The sequence below is a fragment of the Acanthaster planci genome, linkage group LG20 (genome assembly GCF_054643075.1).
Source record: "Acanthaster planci isolate LZ-2023a linkage group LG20, COTS_SCS, whole genome shotgun sequence".
Taxonomy (NCBI): domain Eukaryota; kingdom Metazoa; phylum Echinodermata; class Asteroidea; order Valvatida; family Acanthasteridae; genus Acanthaster; species Acanthaster planci.
In genome coordinates this window covers 236,678-255,518 of record NC_141796.1, presented here as the reverse complement: position 1 = coordinate 255,518, position 18,841 = coordinate 236,678, and the positions used below count along the sequence as shown (strand labels likewise).

The following is an 18,841-nucleotide window of genomic DNA, read 5'->3' as shown; positions in this document are numbered from 1 at the left end:
GATCTGACGTCATAGTTTAGTCTGTAAACCGAAAATTTGTGTACAGACTTTTAAAAAATGAAGAAAGTGTAGGAGTCGGGAACTAGATTGCATGTCAGGCAAAGGTCAATCATAGGTCAGTGCACTTTGCGTTGCTTCACAAAATGAACCCAATGAGGGCGGTATAAAACCTGGAGAAAAATCGGACATTGGAAGGAGAAAGGAGACGTAGACCCGGCAGGAAATTCGCCGACTACAAATGTGACCCAAATCTAGTCAAATTCTTCATTTTGGAGGGACTTGGAGCTGCCCTGACGATGGTGCATCAACCCAAAAACGTTTTTCTTAGCCTCAAGGGCCGAGAAATAGGCTTTAGAGGTCACATTCGACAAAATATCCTGCCTCACTTTGCAGAAGAAATCGCGGCGACTTCTTCCACCTACAATAAAGTGAGATTTCTTATTTGAAGACTTTTTGAGATGGTTATTTTTAAACCGGATAGGTCTGCTAACTCTGAAAGAAAATTTAGGACCTTGATCTGTTAGTTATGAATCAGACCAACCCTTTGGTCATAAACTGCCATGCTCAGCTAGTCAGTGCGTGGATCCTACCTCCATGGTCACTGCTAGTTAGGCCTATCTCATCTGTTAGCTTATACATATATACAAATGCTCCATAAATATTCAGGAAAATTTGCTGAGCGTCTCAGGTTTTTTTTCCTTTTCCCATCATGCCCAGTATGATATGTTTCCAGGGAGTCAGCATTTTTCCCAGACATGCCAGAGAGGCCTAACAAAAGACTGCAGAATTTAAAGTAGGCCTATGCCCTAGGCCTACATCATGTGTAGCATGTGTAGGCCTAGATGATTTCAAATATAATGAAAGCAAGACAACATATTTCGCTAAGAAGAATTCAAAACTAAAATAGCCTTGTTTGACCTATCTTCAGGCCTGCAATTTGCCAGGAACTCCACGATGCACGTTCCTAGTTACCTTCAGTCATGACCACAAATTGGTAGCCTCCTCCCATGGTAACCACAATATCAACATATCACGCCTGACTACTGGTGAACATGTACAAACCCTAACTGGTCATCCAAGGAGCCCTTGGTGTGTGACCTTTCACCCTTCCTCCAATGAGATTCTTGCATCTGGCTGCCTTGGTGGTGAGGTCCGAGTCTGGGACTTACAGGTATCTATTTCATTTTGGCTTTGAACACTATGGAATTTGAAGTACATGCTCCAAAAACAGTCTAGTCATGCTAGTTGTCACAATTATAGCTTTTCTAATTCCTGGTGGTATATTCATGCATGGTTTTATACTAAGCTAGTTGGAATTACCGCTTTCAAATTGTTGATTGGTCGCTTGTAAACAGTCATAATGACATTCATTCTAAGCCTCTGAGCTTGGCACATGTACAGTGTATGATCATGCCTATCACTTTAAATTTTGTTTCATGAATTCTAACTTTGTATGCATTAATTTGTTGCAAACGCCAAGAATCCCTCACAATCAAAGACATTGTATTTAACTATTTACTCCTAAATATTAAGCCCAATGCAAAGTCTGGTGTTGGGGTTTTCTACCTGCAATAAATAGATTCATGCTTACCTCCAGATTCTCACATTCCTTTCAGGGGAGCAGTGAAGTTTGGCAGTCGGACAATCACTCCATGATTGCTTCTCTTTCCTTTCATCCGCGGGATCAAGTCTTGGCAATTGCAGCACAGGATCAGATTCTATTATGGGACTGGCGCCAACCTGTGCCATTTGCCTCTGTTGCAATTTCTTCACCATTGGAGAAAGTCAGGTACTCCTTTAAAATGCAGTTTTTTTCTCTCTGTGACAAAATCTTATCCCTCCTGGTCCAGTGAACACTGGAAAAAGTTGCAACAACCACAGTAGAGAATTCTGTAAACCTTAATCCCAGCTTCCTAGAATGACCTTCCTCATCCTTGCGAATCCCAACACCATATTTATAAACTAAGCATGTGAACAGTTGGACTCTGTGTATTTGTGGTATGCCTAATCTCACCTGAAACACAGTCAATGTGTACCAGCACAATACTCTACTAGGCCTTCGTGTTTGAGTTTGGCTGATTAGGAATCGTTAAGGTTAAGAATGTGTCATTACTTGAACGTAGAGTTGGTAAACTTTTAATGAATTCTGTTTTCTACTATCACAGGTTGGTCAGGTTCAGTCCTTTGGGTCACAATCTTCTGACAGGGATCGCCAATGCTCCCGTTGATGAAGAAGAACCCGAATATGAAAACCTGTAAGCTTCTTCTGCTTCAGTAATAAAGTTTTGTTGCTTCATGCTTTGGCATTCCTTTTCAGCATTAGTTTGTCTTTTTTTCTAATTGCCTAAATTTTTTTTTTTTATTTATTTGTAGTTAGGATTGTCATTCATATTGAAAGGAATGGAAGGTGACATCTCTTTTGTCTGTTGGTAGCGTTAGGCTTTTTGTTTCCTCAGGAAATGAACCACAAAGTTTGCTTAATGTGTTCTCTATTTTTTGGTTTAGAGATGTACAGCACGAAGCCTACCAGAGTTCTGCTAGACTATCACGCCATGGTGTTCCAGAGCATCTGAATCCATATCCGAGACCTCCACGTGTAGAGCCAACTCTTCAGGGAACATACTCCACAAGTTTGCCTGCATCTCATGACCTCTCTGCATCTCAGCCAATGAGGCCTGTATCGCCAATTCAAAGTGAGACTCTTGAAGATGCCAGGGAATATGCAGCAGCTGTAACACTGACTGCTTTAGGACTCAGAAGAGTTCATCCTTCCAGTAGCTCAGCTCGAGATTATCCGTATGAAGGCAGCCAAGCTGGTGGTCAGAACCTTCTCAATGCACAGTCAGACGAATATGAAAATATCTATCCGAGCCGGCTACGGCATCCACACATCATGCGCAATGATAATGGGGCACAGAATGACCCATCTAGGGTTGCGAGACATGTGAGAAGCGAAACTGGTGTCAGAAGTGGGATAAGCTCTTGGAATCTTAATAGCGGAAGTGGTGATGAATCCAGCAGTGAAATGAGAGTAAGTGATGATGCTGTTTTAAGCAGTGAAGATGGTCAGAGCATGAGTAATAGGATGTCAGATGTTTCAATTCAGGAAAGCAGAAACTTGTCCGAACCGCTGTATGTGAATATGGACGTAACAAATGGGGATGAGATTAGGATTGCAAGAACATCGCTATCAATCCCACCAGCACAAGCCAATGCTAGTAGAAGCCATAGTGAACATCACATAGCAAGATTGCAACAACTCCCCTTAAATACAGATGAGAGAAGCGAAGATGTGCCCACATCTGTATCTGCTCATAATTCTGCAATGACAGCCACGTCAGAATCTGATCAAGAAATTTTAGCTCCTGCAAATGAAATGAAACCTCTCAATTTGGTGTCAGAGAAGAAACATGGAACTCTTCCATCCATAGACTCCACAGAGACACAAGATTCAGCTGTACATTATAATGAGACGGACGGTCACACTCGAAGCTCTTCAAGCATTAAGAATGAGGACTGCCATTCACCAGAAGCTAAGCGACACTGCCCAGATTTGAACAGCCCAGTTCAAACTCTTAGATTGAAAGGCACCAATCAAAATAACACCCAACATTCCTTAAGTAATCCATCAACTTCAGCTGACAGATCATCCCGGAATGGACAGAGTCTTCATCAGCAGTTGCCTTTCTCTGATGCTCAGGTTTCAAGTGTCGTTCAAGAAGTAGAACTTTTGCCTAGAACTGATGGGAGATCTTCAGGTATCTCAGCTAATGTTTCATCACAGCTGGTCAGCAGTGCAAGCAGTCGGGATACAAGACCACAAAGCTCAGAAGCCCAACCAAACATAGGTTCAACTGAAGCAGTAGCCACAGAGTCATGTTGTCCTTCCACATCTTCACGAAGTCATACCACAACTGACTCTGAATCTGAGATGCAACCAGCTCTTCAATCACAGATCCTCTCACATCCTCGTGCTGCTGTCCTGCACTGGGGCACTCATGGTGTCAAAGAGCAACATTGTGCTTTCACTGCACATTTAGGAACGATACCTGACACAGCTCCACCAGACAGAACCTCAAGATCAGATAATAACACCTCTCCACCGAGGCACAACCCCTTGCAATCGGAATTGGAAGATAGCGCCTCAGAAGCCAATCTTATCTCACAATCAGAGAGTGCATCCTCTTCACTGAGCACCTCATCCACAGCCAGTGTCTCTTTGCCAACTTCATCAGCAGACTATGCCAATGTTGGTGCTTTACAGTCTGGGCCTCCTCAAGTTGGAACCAGATTTGGACCTCAAAAAGGGATGAGGGCGTTGCATTTTGGGACTGTTGGAAATCCGTCAAGATCTCCAGGAACAACTGGCTCTAGTCCAAACCCATTAGACTTATCCCTCACAAGAGCAAGTGCTACAAGTCATCCTGAGACAAGAAACAACAATCCTGACATGTCGTCTGATGAGAGACATTTAGAATCTCCAAGGAGTAGTATCCAGCAAGCTCATTATAGAATAACTTCTGAAGGCCCATCGCAGTCTGGCTCTACAAACCTCTCTCAATCAGGAAGCAGACTAGATGTTCCTAACCGTGACTCATCGGTCAGATCCCATCATCAAGCAGAGTTCCAGCCACCAATTCCTGAGGGGATAGACCTATCCATCCCTAATGTCAGACAGGGAACCAGATCTCGTGCACCTGTTGCAGCCCATATTCCTTCAAGTGGTATGAGGCAAAGCAGTCACATTGCCACACTTGGAGCCCCCCTTCCCCCTGAGCCAATACAAGAGCCTCTCCAACCCGCCAACACATTCCCCTCAACTGATGCTGCCGCGAGATATCGTAGATACAATTTGTGGAGGAGTCCCGGCTTGCATCGACAGCGCCTTGGGGGATTGTCTCAGACCCCTGATCCCCGAGATGGTGAATCATTGATGGGTGAAAACCAAGGAGACGAGCCACGTGGTGAGTTTAGTGTCCATTTTTTGTGACACCATCATGACCTCTTGGAACTGTTCCAAAAGTTATGCAGAGCTAATACAAGCATCATAGCAAACTTATGAACTCGAATAATGATGAATGAATAATTTCGTTCTTGAAGGACTTGGTCAATTTTTCCTCAAAAGTAGCACTATGTTTAACAAAATGAAATCTGATATCCAGTTTCTGAGTTTTTATATTAATGCTCCTATATCTAACTACCCAGAGTAATTCTTTTTCAGCTGGAGTGATATATGGTGCTCGTCGCGTTGCTCCTCTACACACACGTAGACAGCTTCACCTAGCCCTCTTGAACCAACCTTCGCGTCAGATGACAGATGTAGAAAGAATGGACATGGCAGCTAGGGTACAACGTCGCTTACTGAGACAATCTCGTCAAGGACCTCTACGTGCACAGCTTGGGTAAGACTGCGTACTCTCTCCAACTGGCACATGATGACATTGGGGGGGACAAACCAAAGCCACAGGATGCATTAGGGCTGTGCCGAATATCTGATTAACCAAATATTTGATTGATTATCGAATATTTGAATATTATTTTCCAAATTTGAATATTCGAATGCAAATCCATGAAAAGGACTGGAATATTTTCTTTTGTTTTAAATGAGAAAAATGGCACTATGAAGGCTTGTTTCAAGCACATTAAATGAAAAGTGACAGGAATCTTTCAATGATTCAAAAAGTAAACTATTCATTAAACAATTTAAAAGGAATAGAAATTTTTAACAGGGCCAGAAGTCTTGTTCATCTCTAAAATCTTGCTACATGTAAATCGTGGCTGGAGATACTCCTAGATGTTAGAAGTTATTATATTGATTATAATGTACAATTATGTGCAGTATTGCAACTGATTTTTATACATGGTTTGTTCATAAACAATCTGCCGGTCGGTAGGACTGAATATTCGGATATTCCGTCGAATTGAAGGTCAAATATTCGAATACTGAATTATATGAATTGACTCAACCCTAGGATGCATTAAATAGATTTGGAAGAAGAGTAAACACAGACCAAAAACATTTTAACTGCCTGCCATTCTTGTCGCTCATCAATTAGACTATTTTCTAAGACTTGCTTCCCATCTGACTTCATGCATATTCTGTATGATACTTGTCTACCCTTGCAGTAGATTATCTGGTCAGTTTTCTGGTCATCTTCATCATCCAAGGAACAGTATCTTTGATGAGACGTACCAACCACCACCTCCCATGATCCATGCTACCATCAACCGAGCTATTGCGAGTAAGTACACTGCTGTGTCACTATTGTCTCTGTGCAAAGAGAAGAATGCGTTATTACTTGTGTTAACATACAATAGCGTTAGCAGTCCCAAATCCTCTGATTTCAATATAATTTTACATACATCCTGGGGGGAGTTCCCTACATCAAGGTTGATATTTAGTTTCAATCTCTTCAATTCCAGGTGCTTTTGCTGGTCGCGGAGAGACAGCTGTTGCGAATAACATCAGCAATACAACCTACAGGTTGCAGTGGTGGGATTTCTCTGAGTTTGAGCTGCCAGATATCAGTGATGGTAAGCCCAGCAAGTCATCCTCCCTCCCCTCATTTACCTTCGGTTCCCTTCTCTGTTAGCTCTATTTATAGACGCCATTCATCTACATGTACGCTCAAAGTAATTTTTCAAAATAGTGCCTGTTCCAGTTATGTCTCTATCAAGCACCCGTAATCATGTGCCTTTCTCTCTCATGAAATTTGTTAGTTTTGTACACATTCTGTAGAAAAGTCATCATACGCAACACACTTGTTATAGATACAGACTTACACATGTGCATATGATAACATCTTTTTGATGTCATTTAATACACAGCGGATCATAATGTCATTGTTCCCCATTGCAAACTTCACAATGATGCCAGCTGTGACATTTCTCAAGATGGCCGTTACTTGGCAGCCTTTGTACCTAGCCCTCTTGGTTTCCCTGAGGACGGTGTGCTTGCCATCTATTCCCTCATGCCCCACAACTTTGGTGATGTGCTCTACACCAGGAGTTTTGGTGAGTTTATATTTAAATACAAGGCAAGATTTACTCCTTATACTTACAACATTATTGGACCTTTCATAAGCACATTTATGTTGGGAAAATAATGGTCTGTAATAGCGCCCTCGGGCGCTCATGTGATGGTTCATATGTTCAGTGTTGTCCCTGTGTTTTGTGTTCCAGGTCCCAATGCCATCACAGTCAATATTTCCCCTTTGAGTGGTTTTGTCATTGTTGGTTTAGCTTCTCGCAAACTACATCTCCACATGGCATCCAAACAGGTAAGCTGTCATTAGATACTGCCACCTTGGCCTGAGCTTCAATATGAGAATGTTCATGTCATAAATGCATCACATAGCGATAATCCAAACAGCGCCCTCTGTCTATTCACAGACCTTAAGCAGTAATTCCAACTTGTGATTATTCTTGTAGTTGATTGGAATGATCTACAAGTTGCATAAAGAAGGTGCATCAGAGGACTCCTTACTGTATGTCTGTGATGTGGATCATAGCTGTAATGATCAGGAGAGGCGTCACCACGTCAGTGTGAATACCGTTAAGTGGATACCACAGCCTGGGGTTGGACTTGTCTACGGGACAAACAGGGGTGATCTCAGAATATGCTCACCAGCGTAAGTTGTGGAGAAATTGGTTCATGGACTTATGATGTCACCCTTTACTTGTGTACTTTCCTATGAGAGCTTCATGAGGACAACAGATTTAAAGTTCCATAGGGAAGCATACATAAAGCCAGGCTTGGTATTAAGAATACATTGGCCTATTAATTTATTCTACATTTAGCAAGCACTCGTGCAGGTGTCTGTCTAGGTTTTGAACTCAAATTGTGTTAAACTGCATATTTGTTGGTTTTATTTTGAATTGTGTTTGCTTTTCTCAGGAATTTTACAGCACCAGATGACTCTAGTACTGACCAAAGTTACCGGTCAGACTACTTGTCCGTAGATGACTACCCACGTCATGATCTGGTCCATCGCAGACGTAGCTACACCTATATGTATCAGGAATTTGGTCTGAGGAACTTAGGCCTACATCATCCCTCCTCATCTGGAGGTGGAGCTTCCACACCAGATAGGAGGGCCAGGGGGACTCAGACACCACAGAGGGCGCTGTTTAGCAGCACAGCGACACAGACTGAGGAACAGCAGCAAGGATAGGTAATCCTGTCGTTTGCTGTCAGTGACGGACTCAGAGGACACTGTTCCCTCTGATGACAGCCAACGGTGAAAGGCTGGATGTAGATCACATGGTTTTTAAGGATTATGGGAAATTTTGATGTATGTTGCATGTACAAGAAGATGGATCGTAGAACAAGTGTACATTAGAGATCTGAAAAGGGTTTATATAAGAATTGTATCGTGCACATACAAAAGAGGGCACTGTTTGTGTGGTTGAGTGATAAGCATGTTCGTTAGCTGAAAAGATCGATGGTAGTGGTATTATTAAGTTTGATGAAGGGCTAAGCATCAACATTCAATGCAGGAGGGTCCTCAACAATGATTGAGGTAAGGTCTGGATGTGGGATTAGTTGCAAGAGCTCAGAGGGTAGGAGAATGAAAGGGTCATATCTTCAGAGAAACTACTTCTGCTTTGATAAATAATTTTTGTTTAGTATTACTGTCTCTTATTTTTCCTGCGTATGGAAAGTACACAAACAATTATTGTCCTGGCTGACATTTCAAGTTGAAGTATGCTTTAAGATGGGCATTATTTCTTGGAGCTGAGATGTTTCTGAGTATTACACAATCCCTGTTTACACTTGGACCATGTGGTATTAAAGGAGCTGAATGGACAACATTAACTGCATATATACCATAGAGCAATATATGAAAACGAGAGTGCAGACCAATATATGAAAACGAGAGTGCAGACCAATATATGAAAACGAGAGTGCAGACTCATGTACAAAGTGATGCCTGCTGGGCGCATCCGTGTTTGTCCACAAACCTATGGAAAACTCGAAATTTTGTATGGCTAACTGCACATCTGTGTCTGTATTCTAAAATGATATGTCAACAAAAAAGATATGCAAACGACCTGAACGTACAATCAGTAAATGAGCATTTCATTTTGCTCTGCGTCAAAACACATATATGCGTGTGTATGCGCTGCACGTTTTGCCTTGATGTTTTTTTAATCTGATACCCTATGCGCACGACAGCTGCCACTCCAGAGCCGTCAACTCTGAATTAAGGGAATAACTTTTTCCTGAACTTATTCATCGAAAGACATACAGAATCGGACAACCTTGCTTGAATGTTAGGGAAACATTCATTTTAAAATAATCAGCTATGGATGTAAATAAACATGTGCTATTACTCTGTACATGTGCGTCTTTATATAAAAGACACGCTGACATTAGCATGTTTTGTAATTGTGCATCGCATTTAGAATACACAATTCAATATCCATTCTGTCTGATTTTTAATGTTCTACAAGCATACTCATGGATTCAAAATGTCTGCACCCAGGACAATGTCAAATTTTCTCTGCACAGAGAATGAGAAGTGTAACGCTCTAGTTTCTATATATAGCTCTATGTTGTACATGTATATGCTTCACGTTTTCAACAGTTCTTGGGAAAGTGTGAAATGCCGAAATTAGATGTTTTTACTTTCGTTTTAAATACAATGTATCTGAAGGGTTTCAAATATAAACAAAACATTCCTCATTTATTTGTGGGTCTGATTTTTATTTAAATGAATGAATGCATTTTATGGCCCAAGATTATGTCAGTTGTGATTTTGTGTTTTTAGAGTTCAGAAGATATTAGAAGTGGTCGTGTGGTAGAAGTCATAAATTTAAGTTACCGACTTTGGTTTGCCTAATATTTGAACATTTTCATGACATTTTGATTCTGATCAGAGACACCAAGAATGTGAACGTTTAGCACCGTTTCTTTTAATATTCACAACTATAAAGATTGGAAGAGTTTTAAACTATGTGAGACAGGTGAAACAGCAAAACCTGTAACGGTACAAATATATGTATGTACAAATTTCTCCTGTGGAGAATAAAATGAACTTCTCAATGTCAAAAACGATTTACATGTGCATGTATTTGGTTTCTGTTAGTTTGTGAGCAGCACTGAACTTTAAAATGAACTTTCCCCAGATTAAGCTCGACCCATTTAAAATGTATTGCCATTATTGCAGAGTGTAACAACGCCCACATACACTCTTGAGAACAGACTGCATAGATTTCAAATGTCATCTGATGATCAAATTGTCCAAAACCTTAAAGGACTACAGAAGTACAAAAAGTATTCAAATAAAGCAAATCTACTAATCTACCTCATCCCCAATAGTTTTCAATTCTCCACTGGCCAAGGATTGAGAACTATCAGGGTTTATGCATAAAAGTGGATGTACATTAGTATTGTCATAGATATGAACGGCAAAAACCTTCTCTAATGGTTTAACATTTTGGTTCACCTTCATAACATGAAATTTTGCTGGGAAAAACCATCCATATTTCATGTGATTATCAGACAGTGTAAATATACCTGTGTAGATTAGCAACAATGGCCAAGTTTGATCAGGGACCACCAGTTGACTAGACGTCAGTTTGTGACATACCTAGCGCATGTGTGGTAAAGTTGAAGTGTGAGCGACCCTTGTCAGCCACTGTCAGGTCTCCAGGCAGAAGGGGAGAAAGGTTGGCCGCACGAAGCTGAAGGGCAAACTGGCAGAAATACAAGTGAAAATGGTCGTTTACTGGTGACAAGCATGTGCATTTTTCTTATCACTGGTCCTCTCTTTATAGCAACCAATGATGCGACCAATCTCGATAGGCTGGTCACAAATAGCTGACTAGACTAGTCAAACCATTGACTAGCATGCATTCAAAGTTAGTCCAACTATGGTTAACTGCAGTCTTTGATCAAACTTGCCGTGTGCAATGGACTGTAAATACTTTCAATATCAAGATGTACTTGCTGAGACCACGTATACTTCTCACAACTAGAACGTCCAGAAAGCCTAGAAAATATCACAAAATATGAACATAATGTATGAAATTACAAAAAATCTATGATACTGCTCACAGGTTTCATATATACTTTGGAGAAACTAAATTACTTTGGACAAACCAAATATCTAAGTAAATTCCCTTCACCCTGAGCATATTTTGCCGAGAGCATTCAAGCATGTTGCATAGGAATGTTAGCGTGTTTTAGTAGCTCTAAGTCCAAGTTTAGTTTAGTAGGGTCCAGCTTAAAGACGTAATCCTGATTCAGCAATTTGGTTTGTCATAGGAAGTTTGCATAGTCCATGTATTCAAAATATGAAAATCAACCAAATTATTCATTTTGAAATTTCAACCAGTCTTAAACAGCCATTTCCATGGTAATCTTAGGATGTGGTTTGTAGTCACAGATCTCAAAATCTTCCATGGTGAAGTCATCAATGTTTTCCACTTTCCTCTTGATGTTAAGGGTGGGGAACGGGCGAGGCTGACGTTTAAGCTACAAATGGAGACAACAGATTTATGCATATATGAATAATTATTCATTGAGGACAAGGGGAGTTGGAGTCATGTGACAAGCATTAAATGTCAAAAACAATCAGTTTTCTCTTGATTTTAAAGTTTTTGAAAATGAAATTGGTTGAACAAAGAGTATAGTTGAGTGAAGTTATGAGAAATGTTCAAAAATTAACAAGTTGGAAGAAAGAATACAATAAATTCTGGAAATGAAAACAGAAATTTTGGAAAGGAACAAACTTTCACTTTAATGTTCTTACCTGTTCTTCAAGAGCATCAGTGTGGTTTTTATAAACATGTGCATCACCAATGGTATGTACAAAGTCCCCTGGAGTTAAGCCAGTTACATGAGCAATCATGTAGGTCAGTAGGGAGTAACTGGCAATGTTAAAGGGTACTCCAAGCCCCTGCAAGAACCAACAGATAACAATTCATTTTGTTGTCAATTCTGCATCGACTTCAGGAAGAATTTAACAGTCACTAAGTTGACTCATTTGCTCTGGTTGTGGTTTATCAGCCACCAGAAAGTAACAGCATTTCCTAATAAGTCAAATTCAGTGGGGGGAAATTTGTTAGGCCTTTACTTGAACAAATTCGGGATTTTTTTTTTACCAGTCCTATTGGGCTTGCGCACAGCATGTCAAGTGATGTCTTTGCTTAATTTCTCAGATCAATTGTATATATGCAGTGGTAAAGGCACTGTATACAGAAGTATGACTGATGCCTCCAAAACCTTAGAGAAAATCTCCGCCAACTTTGTACACTCATCTAATACCCTACTCCACAACTTCATGCTGACAGGTGAAGGTATTCCAACTGCTTGACCATTGAGCTTTCCAAACTACTGAGTCTCCTACCGACTGAAAACTGTGATGATATTACAATGCATACTTACCATGTCTCCAGATCGTTGATAGAGCTGACAAGACAGTTCTTTATTGACGACATAAAATTGCACAAAGGCATGGCATGGTGGGAGGGCCATTTTATCCAGATCTGAAGATTAAGTTGAGTAAGAATAATTTCAAACCAAAAAAGGCTTCACATTCTACTCAGTAGTGGGAATATGTTCTTAGATATATTCACTCTTCTCAGTATTAAATCAAAATTCAAAACATGATAATAACCAAACAGTTACATAAACTTCCATGTCATACATTGCATTGTTTATCGTATCCCCAAAATACCGGGATTCTATTGTGCACGTAAGTTAATATATGGTAGAAATAATTCAGCATGAAAGATACATAACAATATCTTTCATCCCTATGAGTACATAGCTTGATTTCTTACCACATGGATTCCAAGCACTCATAATAATGCGTCTGTCGTTAGGATTGGTCTTAATCTGATGGATGACATTGGCTAATTGATCTACGCCTTGTCCTGTGTAATCATCATGCATAGTCTTGTACTCAGCACCAAAATGACGCCATTGGAAACCATAAACAGGGCCAAGATCACCTAGAAAAGAAATTAAAATTGTGTAATCTGACTTCAAAATTTCATTTGGGAATTTGCTAAGGGCTGTTGTAATATTTTCAGGAATTTTTATCACAAATGTCACCTTCTTCATAGTGGCTCAGGCCACGTTTGTTTAGAAACTCCCGCGAGCCATTGGCATCCCAGATGTGGACATTCTTATCCGTGAGGGCTTTGACGCTAGTACATCCTCTGATGAACCACAGCAATTCCTCTGCAAGACCTCGCCAGAAGACTCTTTTTGTCGTCAAAAGAGGGAATTGACCTTTGTGTTTTGAGAAAAAGCAAAGCCATCAATTCAAATTTTTGGTCATCAATTTCAGCTGAGAGTTTACAATTTTCCAATGGGAACTTTAAAACACTTGAGAATGACATTGGCAAGTTTAACCTATTGGATAACTACTGTTCCCAGTATATTTATTTATCACTTTCGGCATCAGGCCTAATTATTGATTAATCCCAACCTCTGAGATTGTATCTGCTCTGGACACCAAAGATGGATCTGGTTCCAACGCCAGTACGATCATCCTTCGTTTGTCCCTCATCAATGATTCGACGAATCAACTGAAGATATTGAAGCTCATCGTGAGGTGGTTCAAGATGCAGCTTCTTAGATTTATTCCCTTGAGGACTGGTAGTGGCATCTTTGGTATCTACACATACACCGGTCATGGCATCGACCAGATTTTCTTTTCCTGTTTCCTTGAGCACTGCATCTATATCTGCCATTTTGTAGGTAGACCTATTTGATGATTCGGTCTTTCTTAAAATTCTGTCAAAATTCTGTTGAGAGTGAGAAAATATAAATCAAAAGGTCACTCAACCTGGTCAAAAAAGCAAGGCAACTGACTATGCTGACAAAACTGAAAAAAGCCCCAAGCCTAACCATTCTAACCATGATATTGTAACTACTAGGCCTAGTCATGCTAGTACTACTACTAGCTTTCCCATACATGCTATGTCCTCGGTCATTACTTGGGTCCTTGGGGAAGGGAAGAGCTTCATAATCAATCATCTGATCATATGATATATATTATACGGACACTGTTTATTCCCTAGTCAAGCTAGTAGTACTAGGGGTCACCTTACATCATCATAATAATAATATTAGCTATCACAAAGCAAAAGCATGTTCAGAAAAGTTCAATTTAGGAGGGGGAAAACCAAATCGTTCACTTAAAAACACTTATTAGTACTAGTCATGGTACCACTTAGAGGCTTGAAGTTAGACTTGGGGCCTACTTTACTTAGTTGTTAGTCGAGTGGAGGGTTCCTTACTCCACGGTCTCATATGCATGTCATGGTTTGTCAATTGTGACTGTGCACGATTATCAAGTAGGCCTATAAACAACATCAAAAAGCGTCTGTTTTCTGGGTGAATTCTGTTTCTTTTTGATCTCTCCTACCTCTTAATCATATTTATAGACTTTCAGAGTTACATACCTCTCGCTGATGCACCACCAACTTCCCCCGTGGTTGGACTCACCTCTCGATCTCCGTTGTTTATAACTTGTCTTCTGGCGCGAAATACGGCGCGCCTTGCTGCTTGCTAAGACCTCGAGATTCCCGCGGACAGCGAAGCGAAAATTCTGATTGGTCAAAAATCACAACCTTTGACATAAATGAATAAAACAGTTTTTGCAGATAATTAAAGAGGTGGAGCATTTTTAGAAGGGTTTTACAGATAAGTAAAGCATTACCAACACTTGAATAACTTAAAATAGCTAATTTCTAATATATTTTGTCATATATATTTCAGTAAATATGTTCATATTTTAGTTTGACAATTATGTCGTAGAAAAGACTTGCATTGACCTAAGTCAGAGAAACCCGTCACGTCGTCGACCTCTTTCGACTTCACACACACACTGGGTATGTATGGTGATAATGTCGCTGTAGTAAAAGATGTCATAAATCGTATAACTGTTGTTCGTAGTTTTATTTGAATGAGGTGAAATAAAACTTGGAATAATGACCTTTCATTTTGTGTATTCGTTTTCAGAACCATGTCTCAGAAAGCCCCAGTAGAGTCGGTTCAAGTTTTCGGGCGTAAGGTAAGGATTCCACTCGTTAAAATGGATATAGCGCCCTCTTGTGATGTGGGTGAAAAACTTAATGAGCTGGATTTCTTGTTCTCTTCGTTTTTAAATTTTATTTTTAATTGTTCACTTTTCAGGGCAAATTTTCGAATGCATGTAATTTGAAAACTTAAAGGTAAAGACCAAACTGCCATGAATGCTGAACAAGCAAACAAATAACCATGATAACTTTGAAAAATTGTGACATGAAATAGGCCTAGTTGAAAAGTTCTTATACAAATCTTGGTGGCAGCAGTCATGTCTACCATGATCATTAGAGACTGTGTCTACATTTTTTTGTACTTGGTTGTTTAACTTCTTACAAGTTGCATTTCACTCAGTCCAAAATCAAATTAGCTTTCCACATGTCATGAAAACTTCGCATGTTCTGGAGTTCTTCGTAGCGAAAATTTCCCCATTGGTACTGTAACATGGCTAGGCATAGCGTTAGAACGACGATCGTTGTTTGGCTCAGCCTGCACGCGCTCGCTGAGCTGGTGACATCACACTCACAGCAACCACATGGCAATAACACGCAAGCTCATCGTCTGCACTCGTATCATGGATGCACTACACACATACTGCTGGAGCAGTTTGAGCAAGTCAACAACCGCTACGTGTCGATCCGCACGCATGTACGTGCATATGACCACGCTTGTAGGGTGCATTGAAATCCCATAGCGATCTTGCATATTCATTGTCCCATGTCTGTGTAACGTACCACCAACGATTCCCTATTTTATCCCGAACATGTTCAGCCAGTGGTGCTGTTTCATACATAAACAGCTTTCCAAATATAACTTGGCAAACTTTCCTTGCCACCAGGGAATCAGCAAGGTGTCGGTCCTCAGTTTTGCATCAAAGAAATCGCAGTTTATGTTGAAGGAATCCGCTAAATCGTACGATTTTGGTACCCATGGAAAGCTTGTTGCCAGTTCTATCGGAACGGAACTGAATCAAGGTACCAATGCTAAGCATGAGGGCATGCGCGTGCATTTTCGTTCATGAAAACTGCCTCACACAGCGAGGTCGATGACGTCAGGTAATGAAATGATCCTTGTGCCCTCTGTGGCCGCTTCATGCCAATTTGTGTAGGATATTTTTCACTGTGTTCTGGTTTTAACACTACACGTACTTAAGTATTGAGACATTTTGGGGATGTCAGTTGAAACTGAATTTCTTCCAATTTTGATGGTTGAAGACACACACTATCATGGCTAGTTGGCAGCACAGTCCTGAAACTTAAAGAACAAAATTAGAAGTAAGGATTTCCAGCAAAGTTTATGTGATTTAACACCTGAAAAAAAAATCAAAACTAAATGGCAACAAAGGACACTGGTGATAAGCCTAGCTAGACTTCTGTTGGAAGTGTTGGTGCACATGTTGACTGTGTTACATTGTGTTCCTGATATGACATATTAACCGCCTGCTCAGTCTCAAGCTGATGTCAGCCCATCGTAATTGCACATTGAATTTGTTTGTGTAGAAAACTGCCACAGCAGTCGCCCACTGCAAGCGAGGCAAGGGTGTGTTACGAGTGAATGGCAAACCACTGGAGATGATTGAGCCCAGAGTGCTCAAGTACAAGGTCAGTCTCAGCTTAACCCTAAAAGAGCTTGGTTTGGTCCTTCAACATTTTTTCTGATATTACCATTGTGTATTTTTTTTTAGGAGCTGAGCCTTTAGAAGTTTTAGAGCAACTGTCTGCGGTCAATTTGACACAAATTTTGTGAAAATCAAACATTCTTGTGCAGAGTGCATTTTTCCGAGACGGGCCAGCCAAAAATTGTAAACTTTTCCACAGTTGTGCTCTTATGCTCACGGGCTGCAATGCAACAAAAACTAATATCTGATTGACTTCAAACTTCACATTTGCAATGATGAGTAGTGTCTTGTCATGCATGTCCAGTTTAAAAATTTGGGAGGCACAGCCCAGTTCGGGGGGGGGAAGGACGGAATCTGCCTTTTGGGTTATGATGACAGTAAATTGACTCTGGTCGTGGCTGTTCACTGCAGTGCACTGGCAAGTTGACATCATTGTGAACTTGTTGAGTAAGATTATGCAGATGAAAATTGAAAACAATCTGAGGATGAGGAGTTAAGTGTCATTTTTGTTAATTTCAAACAGCATGATGACTTGATTTTGCTGTTTTAGAAGGTTTCACTGCAACTTATGTCTGATCCTTCAAAATTCCAACTTTTTGCCAAGTGAAGGTTGAAGTACAAAGAATGTGTCTGTTTATTCTTTACAGTGGATTGTACAGGATTCTAAATGGCTACCTGCAAACTAACTTGGATTATACTAGGGGTTTAACATTGTTCTTTTCTGTTTGTGTTCTTCAGTTGATGGAGCCTGTTCTTTTACTGGGCAAGGAACGATTCCAAGGCGTTGACATCAGGGTACGTGTCAAAGGAGGAGGTCGTATTGCCCAGATCTATGCCATCAGACAGGCCATCTCCAAGGCTTTGGTGTCCTACTACCAGAAGTGTAAGTCCCCTCCTCATGCATACATGCACTCAGGCCAAACCAAAAAATAGCTGTGTTTCCGGTTACCCGACCCAACCTAGAATATCACACGGAACCTGTATCTTTTTATTCAACAAATCAATCAAATATAAAACTTATGGTGCCATGCTCAGAGCCTAATTTTATGTACATCGTCCTGTTCATTGTATTCTTTTATTTATTTTTTTTGCATGAGATGGACGGCTCTTATGTGTTTGTATTTCAACAACCAGCTGCTTTACTGCTCAATCACAGAGCTGATATGTATTATTGACGAGCACATGTACAGTATTAATCTGACACTGACTTAGTACCTGTTACAAATCCCCCCCCCCCCCAAAAAAAAAACAATACAGACCATCATCCGACCCTTATATTTTGGACTATAAAAATTTAGAGTAAAAAATAAACATTTTACCCAACCAACCACCCTAATTTATTTTTCAGTGTAATAGGAAACACAACTAATTTTGGTTTGGCCTCATATTCAAACAGTGTTTTCAATTATACTTTTGTCCATCTTCAGCAACACATGGCTGAAACAATTTGTAACACGAAACATTGTGTTTAAAACTTTTGGAAAGCACAGAATTGAGTACCAGGCTTCTGCATATGTGCTTTTTTGTTTCAGATGTTGACGAGGCTTCAAAGAAAGAGATACGAGACATCCTGATCCAGTACGACAGATCTCTCTTGGTTGCCGATCCCAGGCGATGTGAGCCCAAGAAATTCGGTGGACCAGGAGCTCGTGCTCGCTACCAGAAATCTTACCGTTAAGATGTCAAGATACTCTGGAGCAGTTGTTAACTGCCCATGGGGGGTTGCCACGATATTCCGTTTTCCCATTGAACCCTGACGAATGTGATTCCAAACCACTCGTTTGTTTTAAACCCAACTTCATGAAAGTGAGAACTTCATGCATCACTCACTGGCCAAAAAGTGTGGAAGCAACTATTTACTTGTAATTCTTAATAAAACTAAAGTGGACAAAATGTATAGACTTGTATTTTTCTGTTTTTATTTTGTGTGTTGTGGACTCTGTCTTGTGTAATTGGTAATTGCTAGTTGGTTAATTTTTATTTTGCCCGGAAATATGATTTCTTGGTTCCTGCATAGATCCTGAAAGGTGGCAGTACCATTTCACTGGTTCCTGTGATTGGTACGCTGCAGAAGACAATTCTCATTGAAAGCCTGTAAGGTGCTGAAAGTTAAATTGAAACTCTTGACAGAGTTTGTTTTTTTTAAATAGAAACACATGTGCGTGTAATCACCTTCT

The 18,841-nt window shown here is 40.3% G+C and overlaps 3 protein-coding genes across 3 annotated transcripts; 2 read left to right on the top strand and 1 right to left on the bottom strand.

The window, feature by feature from the left end:
- The first annotated feature begins 162 nt into the window (after window positions 1-162).
- LOC110975434 (activating molecule in BECN1-regulated autophagy protein 1-like) lies at window positions 163-10,060 on the top strand. The gene is made up of 12 exons (XM_022227930.2): window positions 163-428; window positions 929-1,171; window positions 1,617-1,789; window positions 2,166-2,255; window positions 2,506-4,964; window positions 5,222-5,402; window positions 6,127-6,242; window positions 6,424-6,534; window positions 6,829-7,014; window positions 7,183-7,280; window positions 7,432-7,631; window positions 7,898-10,060. Exons 1-12 carry the CDS (start codon window positions 297-299, stop codon window positions 8,172-8,174), a joined length of 4,266 nt encoding a protein of 1,421 aa, XP_022083622.2. The 5' UTR covers window positions 163-296; the 3' UTR covers window positions 8,175-10,060.
- Window positions 9,897-14,549, bottom strand: tyms (thymidylate synthetase). The gene is made up of 7 exons (XM_022227926.2): window positions 14,425-14,549; window positions 13,446-13,764; window positions 13,067-13,246; window positions 12,793-12,963; window positions 12,395-12,495; window positions 11,760-11,906; window positions 9,897-11,482 (listed from the first exon to the last, which is right to left on the bottom strand). The coding sequence occupies exons 2-7, from the start codon at window positions 13,708-13,710 to the stop codon at window positions 11,345-11,347; spliced, it is 1,002 nt and encodes a 333-aa protein (XP_022083618.2). The 5' UTR covers window positions 13,711-13,764; window positions 14,425-14,549; the 3' UTR covers window positions 9,897-11,344.
- Window positions 14,550-14,797: 248 nt separating this feature from the next.
- Window positions 14,798-18,561, top strand: rps16 (ribosomal protein S16). The gene is made up of 5 exons (XM_022227929.2): window positions 14,798-14,853; window positions 14,984-15,035; window positions 16,546-16,647; window positions 17,403-17,547; window positions 18,197-18,561. Exons 2-5 carry the CDS (start codon window positions 14,988-14,990, stop codon window positions 18,340-18,342), a joined length of 441 nt encoding a protein of 146 aa, XP_022083621.1. The 5' UTR covers window positions 14,798-14,853; window positions 14,984-14,987; the 3' UTR covers window positions 18,343-18,561.
- Window positions 18,562-18,841: the final 280 nt, after the last annotated feature.